General features: G+C 37.0%; 7 protein-coding genes and 2 non-coding genes across 9 annotated transcripts; 6 read left to right on the forward strand and 3 right to left on the reverse strand.

Annotated features, from left to right (window-relative positions):
* Window positions 1-585: 585 nt before the first annotated feature.
* Window positions 586-2,154, forward strand: B0P05DRAFT_572967 (uncharacterized protein; the record flags this gene model as incomplete). Its single annotated transcript, XM_051581473.1, has 6 exons — window positions 586-992; window positions 1,036-1,118; window positions 1,163-1,280; window positions 1,325-1,628; window positions 1,671-1,739; window positions 1,780-2,154. 6 exons carry the CDS (start codon window positions 586-588, stop codon window positions 2,152-2,154), a joined length of 1,356 nt encoding a protein of 451 aa, XP_051433151.1.
* Window positions 2,155-2,300: 146 nt separating this feature from the next.
* Window positions 2,301-3,751, forward strand: B0P05DRAFT_548399 (protein-tyrosine phosphatase-like protein). Its single transcript, XM_051579024.1, has 3 exons — window positions 2,301-2,799; window positions 2,847-3,083; window positions 3,141-3,751. Exons 1-3 carry the CDS (start codon window positions 2,560-2,562, stop codon window positions 3,297-3,299), a joined length of 636 nt encoding a protein of 211 aa, XP_051433152.1. The 5' UTR covers window positions 2,301-2,559; the 3' UTR covers window positions 3,300-3,751.
* Window positions 3,356-3,685, reverse strand: B0P05DRAFT_588699 (uncharacterized protein; the record flags this gene model as incomplete). The annotated part of the gene is made up of 1 exon (XM_051582681.1): window positions 3,356-3,685. One exon carries the CDS (start codon window positions 3,683-3,685, stop codon window positions 3,356-3,358), a length of 330 nt encoding a protein of 109 aa, XP_051433153.1.
* A 281-nt stretch (window positions 3,752-4,032) lies between the features above and the next one.
* B0P05DRAFT_588700 (uncharacterized protein) lies at window positions 4,033-4,883 on the forward strand (the record flags this gene model as incomplete). The annotated part of the gene is made up of 2 exons (XM_051582682.1): window positions 4,033-4,348; window positions 4,396-4,883. The coding sequence occupies 2 exons, from the start codon at window positions 4,033-4,035 to the stop codon at window positions 4,881-4,883; spliced, it is 804 nt and encodes a 267-aa protein (XP_051433154.1).
* An 847-nt stretch (window positions 4,884-5,730) lies between these two features.
* B0P05DRAFT_t64 lies at window positions 5,731-5,802 on the reverse strand. The gene has a single exon. It is a non-coding gene; the product is annotated as a tRNA-Glu (tRNA).
* Window positions 5,803-6,515: 713 nt separating this feature from the next.
* Window positions 6,516-7,917, forward strand: B0P05DRAFT_548404 (uncharacterized protein; the record flags this gene model as incomplete). Its single annotated transcript, XM_051579025.1, has 3 exons — window positions 6,516-6,615; window positions 6,660-7,342; window positions 7,428-7,917. The coding sequence occupies 3 exons, from the start codon at window positions 6,519-6,521 to the stop codon at window positions 7,668-7,670; spliced, it is 1,023 nt and encodes a 340-aa protein (XP_051433155.1). The 3' UTR covers window positions 7,671-7,917.
* Window positions 7,918-18,362: 10,445 nt separating this feature from the next.
* Window positions 18,363-19,709, reverse strand: B0P05DRAFT_617829 (uncharacterized protein; the record flags this gene model as incomplete). Its single annotated transcript, XM_051583417.1, has 2 exons — window positions 18,363-19,145; window positions 19,560-19,709. 2 exons carry the CDS (start codon window positions 19,707-19,709, stop codon window positions 18,363-18,365), a joined length of 933 nt encoding a protein of 310 aa, XP_051433156.1.
* A 1,577-nt stretch (window positions 19,710-21,286) lies between these two features.
* On the forward strand, window positions 21,287-21,368 carry B0P05DRAFT_t63. The gene has a single exon. It is a non-coding gene; the product is annotated as a tRNA-Ser (tRNA).
* Window positions 21,369-22,104: 736 nt separating this feature from the next.
* B0P05DRAFT_548447 (putative exosomal 3'-5) lies at window positions 22,105-23,278 on the forward strand. The gene is made up of 6 exons (XM_051579026.1): window positions 22,105-22,185; window positions 22,245-22,412; window positions 22,456-22,562; window positions 22,611-22,726; window positions 22,773-22,975; window positions 23,020-23,278. The coding sequence occupies exons 1-6, from the start codon at window positions 22,183-22,185 to the stop codon at window positions 23,155-23,157; spliced, it is 735 nt and encodes a 244-aa protein (XP_051433157.1). The 5' UTR covers window positions 22,105-22,182; the 3' UTR covers window positions 23,158-23,278.
* Window positions 23,279-23,315: the final 37 nt, after the last annotated feature.

Consider the following 23,315-nt stretch of genomic DNA (forward strand, 5'->3'; position numbering starts at 1 on the left):
AATAAATTCAGAACAAGAATTTCTAGCGTCTTTTAAATAAGATGAATATAATTCTGTCTTGACAATAATTCATCAATCGTTTCATTCGCATCTATATATCTCATAGGAAGCGTCTTTGATTACTATTGCTGGTATTACTGACTAATTTTTTTAACTCAAATTTCCTTTTTGGCTGAGATCTGTACATTTCCTGATTTTCAATGTTTCTTTTCCTTCATTCAAAGAAATGAGAAATAGAAATTACAACTCTTTTTATCGGTACTATGTTTATGAAGAAAACGTCAAAGAGCTAGATGAATTTTGGAAAATTCAAAAAAAAAAAAAAAAAAAAAAAGACATGCTTCAGTTACATACTTCAAAATAATACTTGAATGAAGTGACTCAATGTCATCAGATCATTAAACATAGACTCTTTAAAGTGATATGCTCCATTATGATTATGACATGTGATATGAGATGTCTCTTCAAATGAAAAATGTATCGGACCTTCAAATAAGGTGATTGCATGAATATTTTCCGACTTTTATACGTTCCTGATAGACATGTATACTTTTCTTTTTACTTTCCTAACTACATCTTAGAACCATGTCAAACTATCCAACAATTAGAAATCCTTTACTACCAAGCCCGCCTTCTATACGTCGTAAATCATTTTCGGCAGATTCCCTTCGATCTTCTATCTCGACTGTCTCTATTCGGAGTTTCATGAACTTGACGCTTTCTCATATCTCTCATGCAAGTACTCGCTTTGGTACCACAAACAATCGAAGAATTATGCCTATGATGCCCAAGTCATTGACAGAAAAAACCATCTATCACCCTAACGAGCCCTTGGTGCATTACAATGGACCGTGTCATACGTTGGAATCTTTGCCCTTGGAGAAACTGAACTGGATCAAGGATGAACAAGCGTCTGCACTTGTTAGAAATCCATTAACAGACTACTATCGTTCCATTGTCTTGAGAAAACCCATGATACGCAATCAACCATAGTAAGTGAGTGGTTGATTGAGACATGTAACTTATCGTTATTAGTCCTGCCAACAAACCATTGTTCAAACCGAAAGCCATGTTTTATTTGCGAATACTTCAAGTCATTTCAACCAGCTCATCTAAACGTAAGTCTCTGTTGTCATACGTATCATAACATATGCTTTTCTAGCCCGAATATACCGTTGTGGAGTTCAGGTCAATCAAGAGACATGCGTAAGTTCATATGCGACAAGTGAAAAGACAGGCAAACATAGTTCCATTGCACAATTTGATGAAACATTTCTATTGTAAGTATACTTCACTTTCTGTCATAGCCACTCATCTTATATAGTGATATAGAAGAACCAACGACGGCTAATATCACTATTTATTCTCAAGCAAAGCAATCCCTCTTCCAAAAAGCCAAAAAAGAAACAGTAATAGGACAAGAAACGATTTCTATTTCTCTGTATCCTAAAGCAAAGATAACAGAACGCTTTGTACTCAATAATAATCCAACAGTTGGACAAAGTAATGATTTTCAACTATTGGTTGTTCATGGATCTTATATGAGTCATCGAACACAAAATATGTTGAATAATACGATCCTATTTGAAGACTTTATTACTTTGTATGTTCAAACAGATATGGTACCTGTAAGTCAACAAAAAAAAAAAAAAAGGGACTTATTTATTTAGCGTATGGATCGTTTTTGGGGTGTATTGCGTGGTATTCAATTTGAACTCTATGACTTTGAATACAGAGAAGTAAGAGTTAGTTCTGTCAATGTGTATTAATATCAAACAGAATCGCCCACCTCTTTATGTGGTACCCTTGGATAACTTTATTGAAGCATTTGAATCAGCTGAAGAAGAAGGGGATGAAATTCATGTACATTTAGGATCAAGAGGCTTAGTACTTCAATTCAATGAAAAGGCTATCCATAGAAATGAACGTCATTGGCTAAACAATGAACTTGAATGCCAAATGTATCTTGTGCCTGAATCCTTAACTGCCAGAAGAGAATGGGTGACTCAATTTAACTATGTTGCCTCTATCTTTGATGAAATGAGGCATTATAGTGAGAGTGAGAGTGATAGTGATCATGATAGCGACCATGGTTCTTTTGACTCAAGCATGTCTCAACAGCATGAACATGTTCCCTTAAAACTAATGTGGTGAAAATAAAGCAAAAAGAATGTCAAGCATGAATCTAATTCGATTGGAGCACGTGGTTTGCAAATCACGTGTTTTCTCTCAACATGATGAAAGAAACAAAAAAGCCTAGCAACAAAATTTTTTTTTCTTCTTCTTTACATATTTTTTTTTTTTTTTTTTGTTTATGTTCTACTTTTTTGATCCCAAACTTGATCAAACTCTCTTCACTCCTCACCGCGACGACATCTGTACTTGGTGCTTTCCATAAGAAAAATACACATTTATTCATCAAGAAGAGAATTACTTTATACTCCCTTTTTTTTATTTTATTTTCTAGATAACCCTTATTTTTTTCATTTATATACTCCTTTAAACATTACAAACAAACTTATTTTTAAACCTTAAAAAAAAGAAAAAGAACTATACCTAATGTCTCGAAACGGTTCTCCTCTTGGTCGTATGTTGACTGTCATTGACGCTCCTCAATCATCTTTACGCTTTTTGATTCTTGATTGTCCTACAGAGTCAACACTGGATTTTTATATGGAAGAGTTTATGCGCCTTCATGTGGTTACCGTTGTTCGTTGTTGTCAACCAACATACAGTGCAGCTCGTTTAGCTGAAAGAAACATACAAGTGCTTGATCTCCCATTTAAAGATGGTGGTGTGGTAAGTTATAATAAATTTGAGAATGAATCATAATTATATCATCTTAGCCCCCGCCACAAGTAGTGCGTGAATGGTTGCAACTAGTAGAAAAGAACAGACAGTTAGCTGATGAAGACGAGTCAGAAGCACCTACAATTGCAGTTCATTGTGTAGCAGGATTAGGCAGGGCACCTGCATTAGTTGCTATTGCTTTGATTGAGATGGGTATGAAACCATTGGATGCTATTGAATACATTCGAGGCAAAAGAAGAGGTGCATTCAACAAACCTCAAATCGCTTATCTTGTAAGTAGTCATAGTGGTATCTTTATGATTTACTTTTTTTTTTTTTTTTTTTTGTAGGATTCATATAAGCGTACATTGAAGCCTAAATCCTCTGGCTCTAATTATTCACTTCGTTCCTCACTAGGTCGCATGTTCAAATTAGGTGGCACAAACAACAAATCAAACGCTTCCTCTGCTTCTTCTCCTCCTCCTACTTCGACTCCACAATTGACATGAATCCATCGCCCCCTTATAATATTAGAGCCGTGTTTATTATGATGATTAAAATGTATTCAAAACGTAGTTTGTGTGTAAGCAGGTGGTGGTATTAAACAATCATGACAGAGTGTATGATCTATATCTTTAGCAGAAGGTGCTGAAGGTTCTGGTATCATTAGACTAGAGACAGGTGGTGAAGGAAATGGAATTGTGCTTGTCAAGGGCCTTTTTGTGTTTCGTCTTTGTTTACATTTTCGACTATACCAATAAATCAAAATACCCACACCCAATGCAAAAGAGAGCGAAAGACCACCTGTTAAGCTAAGCACTACAGCCAATGTTCTTAATTGACTTTCGTTTGTATGAAGTCTATGAATAAGACTAGAAGAAGATTCTTTTGCCATTGTTGTATTCATACTTGAGATAATTGTATCATATTCTAAATTGAGAGAAAAGGATTAAAAAAAAAAAAAAAAAAAAAAAAGAGAGAGAGAGAGATACCCTTCTTTCTCTCCTTTTTTTTTTATTCTTCTTCCTAAACAAATATGCAAAGATGAAGCAGATCCTTTCTGGTAAAAAGTGGCTGAGTATTATTTCTGATCTAGTGCCAAGAAGAGATGCTGCTCAGCATTATAGTCTAATCGCCTTACTATATATGGCTGATATTAGCCGAATTGTTTTTTTTTGTACACTGTCAGTGATGATATAAATACTGGCCGTGTTTTCTTGATCTGAATCAATTTATTATCAAATGGAATCTCCTTCTAGCTCAACTATCTCACTTGAACCTAAACAAGCCAAAAAACTTACTTTTAAAGAAAGACTTAAAGTATACATTTCATATACTCGACCTCTGTTTTATCTTTTCCTTTTTGATATTGGTTTGCCATTGGCACTTTATTATATTCTCAAGATCTGGTTAAGTGTCTTGATTGCTTTGATTATCTCGGGTATTCCTCCTCTACTACGAGTCATTTATGTATTTTGGAAAAGAAGACAAGTTGATATTCTGGGCTGTATCTTTGTCATTTCATTCATTCTCTCTGCTGTATTGTCTGTCATCAGTGGTAAGTGTTGCATAGGTTGGCTATCATGCGACTCACAAATATATTAGGTAATGTGCGATTGGCTTTACTTCGTGATTCAACAACAACGGCATTGATCAGTGTTATGTTCTTTATCACTTTGATCCCCATTCGTACCAAATGGTTTACTGTACGCCCTATTGTCTTTATGGCTTCACAGCAAATTATGGCAGAACGACCACCTATCGTATGGACTGACAAAAATGGGGAAGAACACACGACCGAACTTATGGAAATGATCTGGATCCACGTTCATGAGTACCGCAAATTTTGTTACATTATCAATGCGCTTTGGGCTGTCTTTTTGATGGCTGAATTTGTGGCCAAGGTGATTATGATTGAGAGTAGTTTGACAGTCGATCAGATTGTGCTGTATGGTAACATCATGGTAATTGTGGTTGTGGTTGGCATGACTATCTTTACTGTACTCTATAGTCGACAAGTGACAAAATCCACTACGGCTCAAATAGCTGAATTCAGAAAAGAGAATCGTCTTATAAATGATGTGCCTGAATAGAAATAGATGTACAAAATCCCTCTATACATATAGTATATGTGTCTGTGTATAATAAGCAAACCTAGATTTTAATAATAAACACTATAGCTTCAGTAGAATACGTTTACGGCAATTTGCTTTTATCATGGGTTATGACTTAGGGAAAAGAAATCCCGGAAAGGGACATGTCCATATACATGATAATTTGTGTTCGTTGAACAAAATCATTCAAGAAAAGTGTTAATGATTCAGGCTATGTTATTATTGGAATATCATATTGCCCGTAACCTTTTGTATTCGGTCTAAAAATATCTACCTTCACTTTACGATCTTTGTTATCTGATCTCTGTATTACCTAGAAACTTTATTCTCTCCTTAAAGCTACTATCTTGACATGTTCGCTGAATATATGGTCGCTTAGTTTACAATCCCATCTGTTTTATCTTCTTGCGTATCGAGTTATTTTGTGTTATAGAGTTCATTATGAAGTGTTTCATCTTTACATTTGAACCACCAATCATGATCTTAACAAACGAGTACACAAGCCGCTCAATTTATTATTCCACAGAGACTAAATTACTTTCAATTTACTTCTACTTCAACTGTTTGGGTTACTTATTAGGCCATTGGTATTGGCTTAAGTGCCTATTTTTTTTTATTTGACTTTCAGGATATTGACATAAGAAGGTCATTTATTTTAAATCATTCACTTGGAGGTTCATTACCTTAATAACGTAATGCTCATTGCATACAATTGTTCCTTTGTTTTGAATTCTATTGTATAAACTATTCTATACGCTACTGGTATAAAAATCAAACATTGTCGCTTGGCAACACAAAATATGTTATCAGAAAACATAAAAAAGAATTCCCCAACGGGGAATCGAACCCCGGCCGTGTCGGTGAAAGCGACAAATCCTAGCCACTGGACCATTGAGGACTGGTATATTTGTGTCGGGTTGGTTGTAGTAGAGGGTGGTAATGTGGAAGAAGAATTATACAAAAGTAAGGGTAAAAGTAAGCGCCGGCACTTCAAACCAGTAGTGCCGAACCGGAATTCTCGGGCCTCGAAAAGGCAGCGGCTCTTTAATATCATGGCCTGTTCGCATTATATATAACAATTGAATGAATAAATAAAAAGGAGACTTTTGATCATTTTTCCCATAACTATAAACGCATCACCTATTATTTATAAACATATTATTACTGCCAAAGACCTCAAAGACATATTAACAAAAGTTCAACGCTGTCGCTGTGAGAAAGTACGCGTAGACATTTGTCGTTTAACCTTTTTTTTCAGTTTTTATTATTTTTCTCAAATTCACTTGCTGTTTTTGAAAAAATCTCTGCACCTGGCCTATTAAACCGCGTTTTTCTTTTTTTATTCCAACTTTGCAAATTCCTACGCACATTTTGGTACCAAAAACGTCACAGTCCGACAACTCTAGCACATTCACTACCGCGATTCCCCTCATTTCGACATCGCAACAACATCATCTCGACATTAGATCGTCATCTACAAAGAACCAGTTACCAGACAAAGCTCAAACTTTGTCAGAACATCTTTCTTCAAGCACTAAAACTACTGTTAAAATTTTAACCCGATCGGGTAAGCGGTTGTTTTCCTCTCTTTCTCCATCTCTGATCCCTGCTGACATGACGCGTACCCTGTCGCGATCTCGAGTTGGTGACGTCAGCACCCCTTCGAGATCAGCTCATCTCGATCTCGACAAAGACGTTGTCTTTGACTTTGGTGTTTCTGTTCCCCCTCTTGCTCTGGTGTTGACTCTTTACCAGAAGTAAGTAATGTTGCTTTGCTCTCTTCTGTCCCTTCGGTTTCTTCTCTCTCTCCTTCTCCTCCTGCTTGGTTTGCTGCTTTTCAGGCCAAGTTTGAGCGCCATGAGGAGCGCTTGGCCCAACTGGAGTCCCTGGTCGCCGAGAACTCTGCTCTCAAGAAGGAGCTGGCTGCCGCCCGTTCCAGAATCTTGGAGCTTGAGTCCCAAGCAGGCTCATCTGCTGCCTCTCCTTTGGATGTATCCATGGAGGATGATCTGGTTGCTGCTCCCTCTTCTTCTGTCTCGCCTTCTGCTGCTGGCTCCAAGTGGGCTCAAGTTGCCAAGAAGAACCCTACGCCTGCGGAGGCCTTTGGTAGGTCCAAAAAGTCCGGTTCTCCCTCAGTCGCAAAGGCCAAACCTAAGGCCAAAATCACGCCTAAGCAACGCAAGGCCGCTGCCCGTATCTTTTTGGTTTCTTCTTCTGTCGCTGGTACCGGAGCAGATGGTCCTCGCTTCGAGTACGTCTACTTGCCCAACAAGTACCGTGACCGTCTCTCTGCCTTCCGCCGCAAGCTGCGACTGATCGGGTTGGATAACAGCCGTGTACTTGATGTGCACTATCCGGCTCGTAACGTCGTAGCCTTGCTGATCCATTCGGCCTACAAGGAGGATCTTCTTAAGGTCATGGCCAAGTACTCGCTTCCGGTCTTGACTGACTTTGATCCTTTCTCTGGGCCAACGTGAAGGATCCTGCTTTGCGTCTTTGGATGCTGATGCTCTGACTACAAAGGCTCGTGAGCTCCAGGCGGCTCGTCTTGTCCGTGCTATGGGATACATCCGTGAACAAGTACGTAGACAGGTGGCCTACGACTTTGTTCGCCAAGGATGGTTGACCAAGGAGCAAGCTGGCTCCGTGGTTGGTTCTCTCTCCGCTGTGGCTGGTGCTGGTGCTGGTGCTAACGCTCCCTCTGTCTCTGCTTCCAGTATGGACTTTACCTTGGCCGGTGATGGTGAACCGGTCTCCTCCTCTTAATGAGCGAGGTACCTATGCAACTCTCTTCTGCCTCTATGCCCCTTCCTCTCCTTCCAACTATGACTTCACCATGACTATATGGAATGCTAATGGTATTGCTCGTCAAGCCATTAGCACTGTTACCGATTACCTCTATGACTCCTCACTTATCTTTATAACCGAAACCTGGCTTCTTCCTCCTCTCCGCTTCCCTACCTCTTGGCAACAGTATCACACCTATGGGCAACCTGTTGCTGACTCTTTCCGTGGCAAGATGGGTATCTCTCTTTTGGTCAATCCCTCTTGTCCTTATCCGGTTACTCCTCTTCCGTCCTCCTCTCCTTATGTCTTTTCCTGCCAGGTTTCTACATTTCTCATCCATTGTGTCTATGCCCCTCCTTCCTTGACCGATGATGAGTTTATGTCTCTCCTTATGTCTCTCCCTGCTCGCACCCATGCCTCTCAGACCAATGCGTTCATTTGTGGCGATCTGAATGCACGTAGTGTTCCTCTTCTTGGTGACTCTCGAAGCAACACTCGTGGTACTCGATTGGCTGAATGGGTTGAAGAAGCTGGTCTCTTCTGCTGGAACTCTCTGCTGGCCAAAGGTGTTCCTACCTTGTTCTCTGCTGCCCGCATGGCCAATGCTCAACCTGGGCACACTAGCTGGAGTAGTGTGATTGACCTGTTCATCAGCTTTGATGATCTGGTTCATCCCTCTTTGGTTGTGTGTGATGTTGGCCTTGGCTCTGACCATGTTCCTGTCTCTCTCTCTTGCTCTCTGCCTTGCTCTCTGCCGCCTGCTCCTGTCGCTCATCCGCGTCTTTTATGGAAACTGTCTTGTCTGGATGATCACAAGAGTGTAGAGCTGTATCAGTCTCTTTTCCGGTTGCATAGCGCGCCGATCAAAAATACACTCTTGGCAGAAGTTAAGTATACACTTGAAACGGCCTACGAGCAACATAGCAGTCGTACCTCTACTCACGCATCTTCTCCAACCGAAGGGGCTATCCCTGACGTTCATTCTATTGCTAGTAGACTCACTGATACCATCCACCGTTGCCTCGATGAGTCGGTTGGTCGCAAACTACCACGGCCTCCTGGTAACAGCTGGTTCTGGACTGCCACTCTGCAACATTTGGTGGATGCTCGTGAGGACGCCCGAAGAACTTGGAAACGAGCTTCTGACGGTGTTGGTAAGGCTGTACTATGGAAACGATATCTCTTCTGCTGTGACCGGTTCAATGCTGAGCTCAAGCGTCGTCGTCGTGAGACATGGAAGCAGTTCTGTGACAAGCTTTCTTCTGGTTCTTTCTCTGACACCACGGCCACCATCAAGCGGTTGCGTCGTAGTCGGACTACTTCTCCTGGGTTCTCCACCCAGAAGGTCCTGCTGTGGCTGCTACGGTGATGTCCAGTCATCTTCGCTCTGTCTTTGCAGGTGATCACTTGCCCTCTGCGCGTCCGTCTGCTCCTCCTTTTCCCTCTGGTCCTGTGTGTCTGCTTCTGATGTACTGTACCTACAGTCTCAGTTTGACCTTGACTTGCCGGCTTCTTCTCTTCCTGATGCCTCTAGTGGTGATGTTGCCTGTCCTTTCACTTTGGACTTGGTCGCATCCACCATCAAGAAGAAGCTTTCTCGCCGTAAGGCTCCTGGTGTCGACCATCTGCGTACTGAGATGCTGTTGCCGATTGTGGATGACTTGTCTCCTCTCTTGGTCTTGCTCTTTTCTCTTTGCTGGTTCTGGTCTCAAGTGCCTACTGATTGGTGTACTGCTCAGGTGGTACCCATCTTCAAGAAAGGCGACCCTCTTGATGCTGCCAACTACCGGCCATTAGCTTGACTTCGGTCATGCGCAAGTTGCTGGAGTTGTGTGTATACCCTGAGCTCTTGGATTCTGGTCCTCCTCTGGACATTGTACAAGGTGGCTTCCGAGCTCATCGTGGCACTCTTATCAAGCCTTGTCTCTGCACGAGTTGTGTCGTCAGCACGCTGATGATCACTTTGGTGAACCTCCTGTCCTATGCTTCTTGGACATCAAGCAAGCATACGATAGCGTGGACCGCAACGTTGTCTGGCGTGCTCTTGAGACCTATGTCTCTGATCCTCTGCTTGGTCTGCTTCGTTGTCTTTTTGACAGTGTGCAGGTGGAGGTCTTGGTGTCTGGTGCTCGCTCTCCTTCCTTCTGGCCTGGTACGGGGGTCTTGCAAGGCTCTATCCTGTCTCCGTACTTGTACTCTGTGTACATTAACTCGTTCCCTGCTGCCTGCGCTCTGTCTCTCTGCCTCGCTCGCGTGTGTTTGGATCCATGCCTCAACGCAAGTATGATGGCCTCTGGATCAACTCACTGCTCTATGCTGACGATGTGGTCTTGATTGGTACTGCTGAGACGATGCCCCGCCTGCTCAAGAAGGCCGAAGAATACTCTCTGTCGCTTGGGTTCAGGTGGAACCCTTCCAAGTGCGTTGTGGTCAATCCACCCCCCTCTGGTCGTGTTTCTTCCCTCCGGCTGTATGGCGCTGCTCTTCCTGTTGCCGAGTCTTTTGACTATTTGGGCTTGCCCTTCAATAACAAGGCACAGTTAGATGCTACTCTGTTGGTCCAACGCAATGCTCGCTCTGCCATGGTGGCTATGCGTTCTGGTCTACAGCTGTGATGTTTTGATAATAGAGTTATATAATAAGATGATATAGAGACAAAGGTAGATACTTTGAGACTGTTCTATACAATTTTATTGTTTCTTTTTGATTATAAATTATTCTAGCATATTTATACATGAAGAGATGTCGGAGTAAGTAGTAGTAGAGTTCATGCAAATGACTGAGTCTCTATTATCATAGACTACTTTAAATTAATTAAATAATGTAAATTATGGATTTCGGTTATACGTCTTGATCTATTAAAAGATCCATTGTCTTATTCAGTACAAGAGGTTCTTTTATGTCTATTTCTGATGTAAATTGATTATGATATATTTTTAGTATGTAAATGAAGACTTATTTAGTGTCAGATCATCACAACAGCCTTTGGGTGTACACTCGACTGGTTTCTCTCGCCTGACCTCTGCTCGGCTTTATGCCACCTTCATTCGGCCAAAGTTGGAGTATGGCCTTGCTATCTCTTCTCTCTTGGTCCGTGACCTCAAGGTGATTGAGCGTGCTCAAGACCAGTGTCTCCGACTTGCTTTTGGTGGTCACTCGAAGGCGTCTACAGTGGTGTTCAAGCATTTGACCCACTTGCCTTCCATGAAGGAGCGTGTTGCCATCCTTGGGTTCAAGATGTTGGTGCGCATGCAACAGCTGCCACCTGATACTCTCATTTCGGCTATGCTACAGCATATCGCTTCTGCTCCTGCGGCTCCTCGCTTCCGGTGGCCCAAGTTGTTGAAGAACAACCTCATCTGGAAGCTGGTCTGTCACTCTTCTGTCTCTCCTTCTGTCCCTCGCTTTGCCTCTTTGCAGCAGTGGATTGCTACCTCTGGTGGTGATCCCAAGTCTGCCATCAGGCATTATCGTCGTGCCTACTTGGCTGGTCTTCTGGCTAGACCTGATGGGCTTGTTCTCTTGCGTGCTTGTCGTCCCTCTCTTGGCGTTGACCCCATCCTCCTGCTCCCAATGACTGTGTGGGAGCGTAGTCGTCTACTTCGGTGGAAGATGGGTTGGCTTCCTGCTCGTCCTGTGCCTTGTCGTTGTGGTCATCCACACGCATCGCGTAGCCACTTGCTCTCTTGCCTCTCTGTTGCCTCCACTCTCTACACCTATCTTGGTGTAGTTTGAGTCACTTTTTATTTTTCTTTTCCTTCCTTTATATTTCTCCCTATTGGAGTTTCCTTCTCTTTTTTCAATCTTTATGATTGTTTTTTTTGTATTCTTTGTTCTAGTAATAGTAATTTATTACTTGTGATGTTTGGGTTGTGAATGAAGATAGAATAGAAGATAGAAAGAAAACAAAGAAATACAGTGAGACTGTTCAGTACTTCTTTATTACAAAAAAAAATTGATTGTTCTAAAATATATCTTTTCCAGGTTGTCTTTTATACTACCTGATTTATTGACTAATTATGATTACTGATTATTGATTACTTAACACCTTGACAGCGTGTGCCTGGGAATTGACTATATAAATTCTCCTTTAATTCTCCTTGTTACCTAAAAGGTACAATTATGGTTTCCTTATTTGTAAATATCCATATTATCCCAGTTACCGTTTGTGGTGATCTGAGCACTTTCAATACAAAATATAATAAATAATCTTTCATCATATAAATGAATAATCACTTATAGCACTATACATTATAAATATAAAGTAAGCACTGTATAATGACAGTAAATAACGGTAACTGGGATAATATGGATATTTACAAATAAGGAAACCATAATTGTACCTTTTGGGTAACAAGGAGAATTAAAGGAGAATTTATATAATCAATTCCCAGGCACACGCTGTCAAGGTGTTAAGTAATCAATAATCAGTAATCATAATTAGTCAATAAATCAGGTAGTATAAAAGACAACCTGGAAAAGATATATTTTAGAACAATCAATTTATTTTTGTAATAAAGAAGTACTGAACAGTCTCACTGTATTTCTTTGTTTTCTTTTTTATTCTATTCTATTTTCATTTCACAACCCAAACATCACATTTTTTACAGTGAGTTCTGTTGCTACTATGTCCAACTTTGACTCTAACACTCCTGCTTCTTCCTCTCTCTCCTCTATGGATCCTTCCCTTGATAATGCCATGGAAGAAGTTCCAGAAAACACTATCTCTGATGTTGCTCTTAATTTAAATGAAGAATCTACCTCTGTTCATCTCTTGGATACTGCTAAGGAAAATCTGGATCGTTTGCGTTCTGGTTTTAAGGTTGCCTATGGCCACTATTTGTCGTGTCAAAAAATTCATCCTGGTGCTGAGAACACTCGTATTGCTTATCTCTCATACAAGGAAGCTGAAACTCTTTTCAAAGAAGCTGAAGAAGCCTACAAAGTCTTTTATGCTATGGAAAACCCGGTCAAGATGGAAAACAAGAGCACTTTGGTTCCTTCTGGACTGCCTTATCTTCAACTAAAAACGGATACTGACATTCCAAAAAAGCATATGGAGATCTTTGACTCGGTATACGATTTTTGCACTCAATTCAAGACCATTCTTGAAGCACATTCTCTTAACATGGATGATCACTGGGAACGTCTCTTGCCAATGTGTCTCAACAAGGAGGAGAAATCCTGGTTTGAAGAAAAATTGAAGAACAAATGTTTCTCTTGGTCTGAGGCTGAAGGAATGATACTGGATCACTATGACACTCCCTACAGAAAATTTTTGTTAATGTTTAAGGTATGGACCATGAAGCAAGGTCCAATGAATCTACTCGTCTCTTTGCTGCCAAGTTTCAAACCCTTAGAAGACAGGCAGGTTTGCAAGATGGTCTCTCCTTGGTTTTGACGTTCTGGGCTGCCCTCCGTGAATCTGTTCGAAATGTTGCGTCTGTGGCTGTTTCTTCTCAGTACGGTACTAAGTTACCAAGTAAAGTCGAAGATATAATCGGCTTGGTACTTGCATCAACCAATGACACTGATGTATTCTCTTCCTCTTGGAGTTCTAGTCCTCCTTTGTTTAAGGGAAATGATGGTTATAAGCATGTTGAACGTACACGTAAACGTAGTGCACCATCAAGAGCTGGTAAAGACACTTGGTCTAGCAAAACTGTTTCTTCTTTCTCTTCTGCTCCTCATAAGAAGCCTTGCACGTATTGTAGTAAACCATGGTATCATGGTCATCGTTGCGAAGAATTCATGGAGGCAAAAGGTAATAAAAAGCAAAAAATATCAAGAATGGCGGTTCGTGGTAATGGTTCTCCTTACGAGACAAATGGGACTGCTTCTTCGGAAGATGAAGATAATGATATGATGATGGCACGCTTGGCCCTTGATTGTAAGTCAGAAAATAAAGACATCGTTAAAAGGGATTTTAAGAACGTTAGTGCTAACATTACTTTTCCCATTCTTGTCAATAATTCTATTAGAACAAAATCTTTGCTCGACTGCGGTGCGACCTTCTCTTCTGTGGACAAGCAATTTTGTTTAGAAAATAAAATAAATATTCATTATATCACACATATAAATAAAGACTTGGTTAATAAGGATAACATGCATAAGTACCTTATAAGACTTGCTGATAATAACTCATATGTAAAAAGAATTGGTACATGTATTCTGAGTGTCAGTTGTAACCAAAAGACCATAAAGCATCAATTTGAAGTCATGAATCTCACTAATACTAATGACTATACAATGAGCATTGGTACAGATTGTATGCACTCTTTGGCGATGGGAATTTATGGATTACCTGTCAAATATGATGACAGCGACACGAGTGAAGAATTAAGAGAAGCTGAGAGACGCTTCAATAATACAAGTGATCTTCTTGAATCATTAGAAGAAGAAAATAAAAAGAATGAAAATAATCCTGCTTGTGATGCTAATCAATTCAAATTAGTAATGGATTTCATTCAGCCCTTCATTGATAACAATCAGGCAATTCCTAAAGGTTCATTCTGCACTATACCAGAAAGTGTGGTGTGCCTTGACACTCCTCCTAATGTAACTGCGTATAAAAAGCCATATCCTGTACCAATCAAAATGATGGATATAGTGGATGATCAAGTAAAGGAATGGTTGGATAATGGCATTATTGAGCGTGCTCCTGCTAATACGGAATGGAATACGCCATTAACCATTGTAAAGAAAACGGACGGTAAGGGAGAAATTACTGGCTATCGTGTATGCCATGATCCTCGTCATATTAATATCCTGTTAAAGTCAGTGGATCGTATGCCTCTACCAGTCATTGGAGAACTTTTCGAAGAACTTCAAGGAGCAACTGTCTATTCTACTTTGGACCTTAAATCCGCTTTTAATTCACTTAGACTTAATCCTGCAGATGCACATAAATTAAGCTTTACGTGGCGTGGAGTACAGTATAAGCCCATTGGCACTGTATTCGGTATTAAACATGTTAGTTCCCAATTTCAGAGAACAATGAGTATTGCATTGGCTGGATTGCCTTTTGTAAGATATTTTGTTGATGACATTGTATGTGCAAGTAAATCTGTAGAGGAACATAAAAATCATTTAAAACAGGTGATTCAACGTTTAACTAATGTAAATCTTAAGTTGAATCCTAAGAAATGCCATTTCTTCCAGTCGAAGATTTACTTATTGGGCTTTCACATTTCTCCTCAAGGTATTAGTATGGATCGACGCAAACTTGCCAATGTTCTAGAGTTCCCTCAACCTAAAACTGGTAAAGACATAATGCGTTACTGTGGTCTCATCAACTATTTTCGCAATCTGATTCCTCATGTGGCTACTATAATGGCTCCATTGGACTCACTTCGCAATCAGAAATCGTTGGATGGACTGTGGACTCATAAACATCAACGTGCTTTTGAAAATCTGAAGAAGGCTCTGCTAAGTGATATTGTGTTAGCCTATCCAGATATGAACGCTCCTTTCTATATAGCAAGTGATGCTTCTAACACTGGCATTGGTGCAGTATTATACCAAAAAGTTGATGACAAAATTAAATATATCTCTTTTATTGCTAAAAGCTTATCCAAAAGTGAACGCCAATATTCAACTAATAAGAGAGAACTACTTGCCTTAGTCTTCTCATTGAAGCGTTTTCACAAATACATATATGGTTCTCCTTTAACCGTCTATACAGACCATAAAGCACTCACTTCCTTACATACTCGACGCATTGCAAACCCAATGATGATTTCATGGATGGATATAATCCTTCAATATGATTTCAAAGTCGTTCATTTGCCTGGTATTTCGAATGTTCTACCGGATGTTCTATCCAGACTCTATGAGAATGATTTTCCCTTGTCAAATGAACTGGGAGGGGATAAGCTCGTTATGCGAAATAGTGCTGCAAGTAATGAACCTCTACCAAGCATAGAAAGTGGTGAGTATTTTACACCTGCTACTCACGAAGAACGTGATAAACTCCTTAATCATGAGCATAGTAAAGGGCATTTTGGAAGTGAAGCTCTATTGAATGCACTAAAGCGTAAAGGATACTATTGGTCAAATCTTAAGAAGGATGCAACTGAATTAGTTAAGGCATGCATACAATGTCAACGTCACAATATCAGTCAAAAAGGGTATAATCCATTAAGACCTGTGTTAGCTACGCTTCCCGGTGACAGTTGGGGAATTGATTTAGCTGGTCCATTTACCACTCGACTCAAGGCAATGAATACTTGTTAGTCATGATAGATATAGCTAGCAAATTTTATGTATTGAGAGCTATACCTGATAAATCAGCTGCAACTATTGCTAAAGAGATACTGAACGTTATCTGCACCTTCGGACCTATGAGGAAGTTACAAAGCGATCATGGGAAGGAATTTATTGGGTTTTTAATGAACACCATAAAGAAACATATCGGTTTCGAACACGCATTAATTTCACAATATCATCCAAGAGCAAATGGTGCAAGTGAAAGAGCGGTTCAATCAGCTGTAAAAACCATAAAGAAACAAATAAATGGAAATGTGGCTGAATGGGATTACATGGTAGGACCGACCCAATTATATCTTAACAGTAAATATAATGTAAGAACAAAAAGCACTCCATTCTCTTTAATGTTTGGTAGAAATCCTAATGACTTTGAAGACTTCAGTCAAGAAAAGGATATAAAAACAACTGAGGAAATAAATAAGGATTTGCAACAAAAAATAAAATACATGACTGAAATAGTCTTCCCTGCTGTCTATGAACAAGCAAAGCGTGTAACAGATAAACAAAAAGAGAAATTTGACATTAAGCATAAAATGTTAGATATTCCAGTAGATGCCACAGTTATGATATTAGTTACTGACAAACAAAATAAACTAGATCCTCACTATAAAGGATACTATAAAGTAGTCAGAAAAACATCAGCTGGTACATATGTCCTAAAAAATGAAAAAGGATTTATTGAACCTAGAAATTACCCACCTTCATTATTAAAGGTCGTATCTGATAAGATACTTTCTAAAGAAGAAAAGTATTATGAAGTGGAAGCTATCATAGGACATAAAAAAGATGAGAATAATGATTATCAATATAGATGTAGGTGGTTAAACTATGATGAATCAGAAGATACTTGGGAGCCTGCTGAAAACTTCACAGATCCAAAATTCATATTAGAATACTGGAGAAGAATAGGCCAAATTCCTGAAAGCATTACAGCTATAAATAAAGCTAATAAAAAGATGTTGAAAGAATTAACAGATCAAAAAACACAAATAAGTTCTCAACCAAGAAAAAGAAAAATGCGTACAAGTAAAAGCACAGATCACATCAACTCTAAAAATAAAAATAAAAGAGTAAAAAGATCTTAATTAAACTTGACGGCATTAGTCAATACCTGGGAGGGGATAATGTGGTGATCTGAGCACTTTCAATACAAAATATAATAAATAATCTTTCATCATATAAATGAATAATCACTTATAGCACTATACATTATAAATATAAAGTAAGCACTGTATAATGACAGTAAATAACGGTAACTGGGATAATATGGATATTTACAAATAAGGAAACCATAATTGTACCTTTTGGGTAACAAGGAGAATTAAAGGAGAATTTATATAATCAATTCCCAGGCACACGCTGTCAAGGTGTTAAGTAATCAATAATCAGTAATCATAATTAGTCAATAAATCAGGTAGTATAAAAGACAACCTGGAAAAGATATATTTTAGAACAATCAATTTATTTTTGTAATAAAGAAGTACTGAACAGTCTCACTGTATTTCTTTGTTTTCTTTTTTATTCTATTCTATTTTCATTTCACAACCCAAACATCACACCGTTATTTACTGTCATTATACAGTGCTTACTTTATATTTATAATGTATAGTGCTATAAGTGATTATTCATTTATATGATGAAAGATTATTTATTATATTTTGTATTGAAAGTGCTCAGATCACCACATTACTATTACTGCTCTTATGACTAGACATTTGCCCTATAGGGATCAGTCTTACAAGTCATCTAATAAAAATAAAATCTTTTGCCTATATTTGTCGTTTAACAGGAGTACAGGTAGTAGCTCTAGTTAAGACTTTAGAGGATATATAACAAAGGATTGTTACTAAATAGAAAGTATTTAGGAAGTGGAAAAGATATCTTTATTCAAATGGAATTAATTTCATACTTAAGTCAAATCTAATTTCCTGTCCGGACCGGCCATCTTCCTTCTCTTTCTGTCTCCAGGCTTTGGTATCGTAGGAGTGAACTTACGCTTCTTATTCTTATTCCAGTTACGTAAGAACTCAGGCACTTCAATATCATCGGGCATGACATATTTGTCAAGTTAATATTTTCTTAACCTCTGTGGTCAATAATACGGGTCACGTAACAATAGAGTATTTTCTAGCCAATGATATTACTGGGAAAATATTCTAGAAGGCAATGACGTCTGTGTATTGATAGAGTAAGTATAAGATCTTTATTTATAGAAATATTTCATGTTACCTGTGTATTGATAGAGTAAGTATAAGATAAAGTACTTACAGTTATCAATAGCACAGTATTTATACTTTTCTATTTGAACTAAGGAGGCTAATTAGGATTGTAATAGTTGATATTTCTTTATGACTTTAAACATTTACATATAAATTGTTAATATCTCATAATTGCTCTTTTCATTTATATATTTTTATCTTTTTTATATTCGGATATAATATCTTTAGTATTAAAACTAGATTCTTTTACCCATGTACTATCTTCTGCACCATAATGTTTCCATTTAACATAAAACACATATTTTCCATTATTATCTATCATATGATCTAATATTTTTTCTACCTCATATGTTTCAGTTTCTTTTTTATTCTTATTGTTATGTTTTCTTTTCTTTTTATTACTTATATCTTCATTAACTAATAATTGATCAACTTCCAACTCATCTACTACATCCATATCTTCAATATTTAAATCTAAAAATTTATTTTGAATGTCTAGCATTTCATTATACTCTCTATTCACAAGTTGTTCATTTTTAAATATATAATTTAACTTAGTAATTTTAGTTGGAAACTCAAAATCGTTATTGAACCAAAGCATATGGTGAGGTTGAGGATCAATGTTATATTTGTTACACATTTCCCATATATTTTTAAGTAAACAAGCCGCTCTAAATTGTAAATTGTATATCTTTATGTCAGAAGTTTGTACAGCTGTTCTATTATTATTAAATCTATCAAATTTTGATGCTAAAATAGAAAAATGATTTTCGATACCTGATCTAAATGATCCAAATTTTTTATTATAATCTAACTGTACTACAGTTCTTGGTAAATTTTGCTCCTTTCTTATAGGATATACAAAGTTTCTTTTATCGAATCTATTAGCAGAATTGTAATCTTCTGCATTATTTATAAATTTGTCAATAAATAAATCATATCCACCATCAAAAGCAATACAATCTGCCTCTTGTAGAAAATCTTTAAAAAGTTTCATGTTTAAAAACATAGTTCCATCGTTTCCAATTGCACATTTTTCACTATCAGATACATAAACTATCATATTATTCATATCTGATATCACTTGTGTTCTTATTCCTGTACCTTGTAATTTATATGAATATAATGTTTTTTTCGATTCAGTAGGATTATAATATTTTATTTTTGAGTCATGTCCATCAAGAAATAATGTAACGTTTTTGAATCCTTCAGGATTATTAGCTTTAGCTGAAAGAATTCGTATTTTTGTATTAGTAAATAAATTTTTTATATCATTTTTAACAATTTTGTTTAGTTCTGTATAATTTCTTATCCAAAATCTTTTGTATAACTCATAAAATGTTGAATATGGTATAAACTGATGCATATCTTTTCCAGGTACGCCTGATATAATATGGTATATTAATAGTAATCCTTTGTCTATTTCTTTATAAGGTCCTGGATATTCTTTATTTCCGTATAATACTGTTAAAAAATAAAAAACGGGGATATAACCTAATTGATTTAGTAAAGTATCTTTAATATATTTCATGTTATTATTTTTAATTTCTTTTGTTTCTGTACGATGATTGAATCTATTATGTATAAAAGGCCATTCTTTTTCTAAAAAGTTCCATTTATTTTCAATAAGCTTAAAAACTTCTGTATCTAGTTTTGTTTTAATTATATTTATATCTTCCATTTTATATAATATGTAATTCAATTTTGTTAATATGTTTTTAATTTCATTAGAGGTTAATATTAGGTTGAATATATAGCAACTAACTAACCAATAAGTGAAATATACAGAAAAAGTCAAAAAAAACCTGACATGAGCCAGGAATAAAAAATAACACATTGTTGTACTTTTAAAATACTGTACATTTCTAAACTTTCATATGTATTTTTTTATATTTGAATTCTAATTTATTGTATAAATCTACACAATATTCTAACGACCTTCACCCATTATACACAGATTAAAATTGATATTGTATTATAGATACGACCTATACACAACCACATATTCTTGAATACAGCGCTATACTCAAGTTATGGAATGGATTTTTGTTTTTTTATTTTTTTATTTTTTTTTAATTTATCTTTTTATTTTTTTAAATTTATCTGATACTACAAAAGTTCAATTTGTATATATAGTTGGCCATGTTATAACACTAATGTAAGGTGAGGACATCATTCAACGATTGCCCGGTAGATTTGTTTCATCGCCTCATAAATCCAAAGCATTCAGTATTATTACACTATATATACAAAAGGTATAACCATAGTATTACAGAGATCAATATTTATATAATATGGACTTAACACGGTACCTTTATTATATATAATGCATCTTCCCTCTGCGTTTTATATTTTAATTATATATTTAATTCAATTTTTACATTTTCAAAAAGTTTTTATTTTTACATAATTAATCATTATAGTAATTAATCATCAATAAAATTATTACAGCCAATAAAGACAAAATGGTCTAGTCTATTACCAGTTAGACCCCTAAATATATGATCTAAGTCTGTAAGGTAAAGTATCATCGATGACGAGTCTGATGTAAGCGATGATATTGTAACTGCCTTCCAAGGATTAGGTTCAAGCGGACTTTCTTTTTCTTTCGGTTGTTTGACGTTTGCGGCTTGAACCTTCTCTTATTTGGGTTGTACTTGGCTGGCAAGTTATGCTCCACTTCTATTGGTTGCTTTCTATCTTCTTTCTTCGTTTCCACGACATATTTGTCGTCTTTGTAAATAAATACAATAAGTAGCAAAGCCAATAAAACTTGTAAAGTATAACCGGAGATACGTATAATAAGTTGTAGAGCTTAACTTACTATAGAGTGTAACTAATACTTAATATTTGTGTTGAAAGATGATGTTTATTTCATTGAGTGCAACTTATATTTATACTATCTATAATGTTTGAGTTGTGACTCAAGTGGAAGCTTCTAGTATTTGAAGTCGTAACCATATAAGGGGAATGCTAGATATGGTAATGATAATCAGATAAACATCTGACTAATAATTTCCAGAACCTTCGAGCACCTGCTGGTGTCTTCTGGCCACTTCTGTGACATTGGGCTTGAATAAAAGTTGGAATACAACAATAACATCTGAAGTCGCTTTGTCCGAGTGGTTAAGGAGTATGACTAGAAATCATATAGGCTCTGCCTGCGCAGGTTCAAATCCTGCAGGCGACGATATCTTTTGCCATGTTCATAAAATGATCGGACCTTTAATGTGTATAAGTTATCTTTTTTCTTGAATTAAGATAGGTCTAATTACCAGTAAGGCATATAACAAAACAATTAATACAATAGAAGTCAAAGCAAGAAACAATGATATGTGATGAGCATAGCATTGCTGATGTAGGAAATGTAAAAATGAAAAACTTAGAAATCAAACAGAGATGATAAACTAACTTCCTTAAACCAATATTCAGAAAGCTCAATTGACAGAAATAATTATATGGCTACAAGCTATTGGCTTAAGAGTGCAACCTATTAATTGGATCGATAAAGGGTAGTCGTCGTATGAGTTTCACAAACCTCTCTTTGCATTTTCTATTGAGTCAATCATAGGATTGAACTATATTACCATTAGATGCTAAAATCAAATATGGTCCTCAAAAATGCATTATTGAATAGCTAACGCTCTTAAACTTGCTTGTCTTTTGGAACTATTAAAATCTTTATGTAAAGTACTTGGTGACCAAAGTAAATACAATAGAACTGATAAAAGTCCACTCTATGAGAATTGCTTCTTGTTTTACTAGTGTGGGTTGTCCTCTTTATTTTTCATTCACTATAGCATATTATTTAAAAGTAAAAAATGGTTCTTTTTATTGATAAGTTAAGGTTATTGAAAGCAAAAAGTGAATACCAAGTGAGAGGTTGTGATAGTTTTTGTCCAATCAGCCTCAATTTTCAGGCCGGAGTTCATCTTTGGACATGTCAGTCCCACCAAATTTTTTTCTGCTCTTCCTCATTTCTTTAAGCTTACAAGCATAATACAATGGTACTTGATATACTGTAGAGAAAAAATTTAGGCTAACCCGTATTCTAAATGCGTCTTAGTCTCGTATTGAGCTACTTACTCCTGAAGGCTTGCGTATTGATGGTCGGCGTGCTAATGAATTAAGAAAGATCACAGCAAAAACTTCTGTCTTTAGTCAAGCTGATGGTTCTGCTTATATTGAGCAAGGAAACACAAAGTGTCTTGCTGCTGTGTATGGCCCCAGAGAGGTAAGTAATTTATAGTTCGACATCGATATTTAAATACTATTAGCTCCGTTTCCGTCAACAAGGTTTGGCTGATCGTGCTTTGATCAATGTTGAATTCAATGTTGCTCCTTTCAGTTCAAGTGAACGTAAAAAGAGATCCAAAAACGACAAGTAATATACCGTGCCAAGAAAAATAGCTTACCCATATACTTAAAATAGACGTTCACTTGAAATTGCTGCTTTTATACGTCAAACTTTTGAGCCTGTGATCTTTACAACTCAATTTCCCAAGACTCAGATCAGCATTTATCTTCAAATCTTCCAAAATGATGGAGGTAATGCTATAGATTTGTTTATAAAAAAACTAACATGATCGTCCAGGTTTATTACAAACTTGTATCAATGCTGCTACTATGGCCTTGATCGATGCTGGTATTCCAATGATCGATTACGTTTGTGCTTGTTCAGCTGGTTGCATTGACAAAGAACCCATATTAGATTTAAACAACCTGGAAGAATCTGCAGATACACCCGAATTGACAGTTGCGATATTGCCTAGATCAGGAAAAGTGAATTTAGTGGAGGTAATGTATTGATTCGAGAGAAATGGTTTCTAATACGACTCTAGATGGAATCTCGTCTTCATGTGGATAAACTCGCAAGTGTTACTGATTTAGCAACAGAAGGTTGTATGCAAATTCATACTATTTTAAGCGGTGTTATTAGACAAAACACTGAACTTTTAATGTCAAAATTAAAGGCTTAAAATATATATGTATATATACATTCTCGAATACTCTCTGTTTCTTTTATATAATTAAGAATGGAACGATTCAAATAAATGGTTCATCTACTTCAAAGCAAAGATGTATTCAGATTGCAGTGACATTGTTGATAGTCTTTGATATCTTGGTGACTAGTTAG

The sequence above is a fragment of the Gilbertella persicaria genome (assembly GCF_025201335.1).
Source record: "Gilbertella persicaria strain CBS 190.32 chromosome Unknown B0P05scaffold_29, whole genome shotgun sequence".
In the NCBI taxonomy this organism is placed as follows: Eukaryota; Fungi; Mucoromycota; class Mucoromycetes; order Mucorales; family Choanephoraceae; genus Gilbertella; species Gilbertella persicaria.

Coding starts and splice junctions, on each gene's coding strand:
- B0P05DRAFT_548447 (XM_051579026.1), top strand. Junction 22,413..22,455: donor CTGTGTATGGCCCCAGAGAG/GTAAGTAATTTA, acceptor AAATACTATTAG/CTCCGTTTCCGTCAACAAGG. Junction 22,727..22,772: donor AATCTTCCAAAATGATGGAG/GTAATGCTATAG, acceptor ATGATCGTCCAG/GTTTATTACAAACTTGTATC.
- B0P05DRAFT_548399 (XM_051579024.1), top strand. CDS start 2,560: ATGTCTCGAAACGGTTCTCCTCTTGGTCGTATGTTGACTGTCATTGAC. Junction 2,800..2,846: donor CATTTAAAGATGGTGGTGTG/GTAAGTTATAAT, acceptor ATATCATCTTAG/CCCCCGCCACAAGTAGTGCG. Junction 3,084..3,140: donor AACCTCAAATCGCTTATCTT/GTAAGTAGTCAT, acceptor TTTTTTTTGTAG/GATTCATATAAGCGTACATT.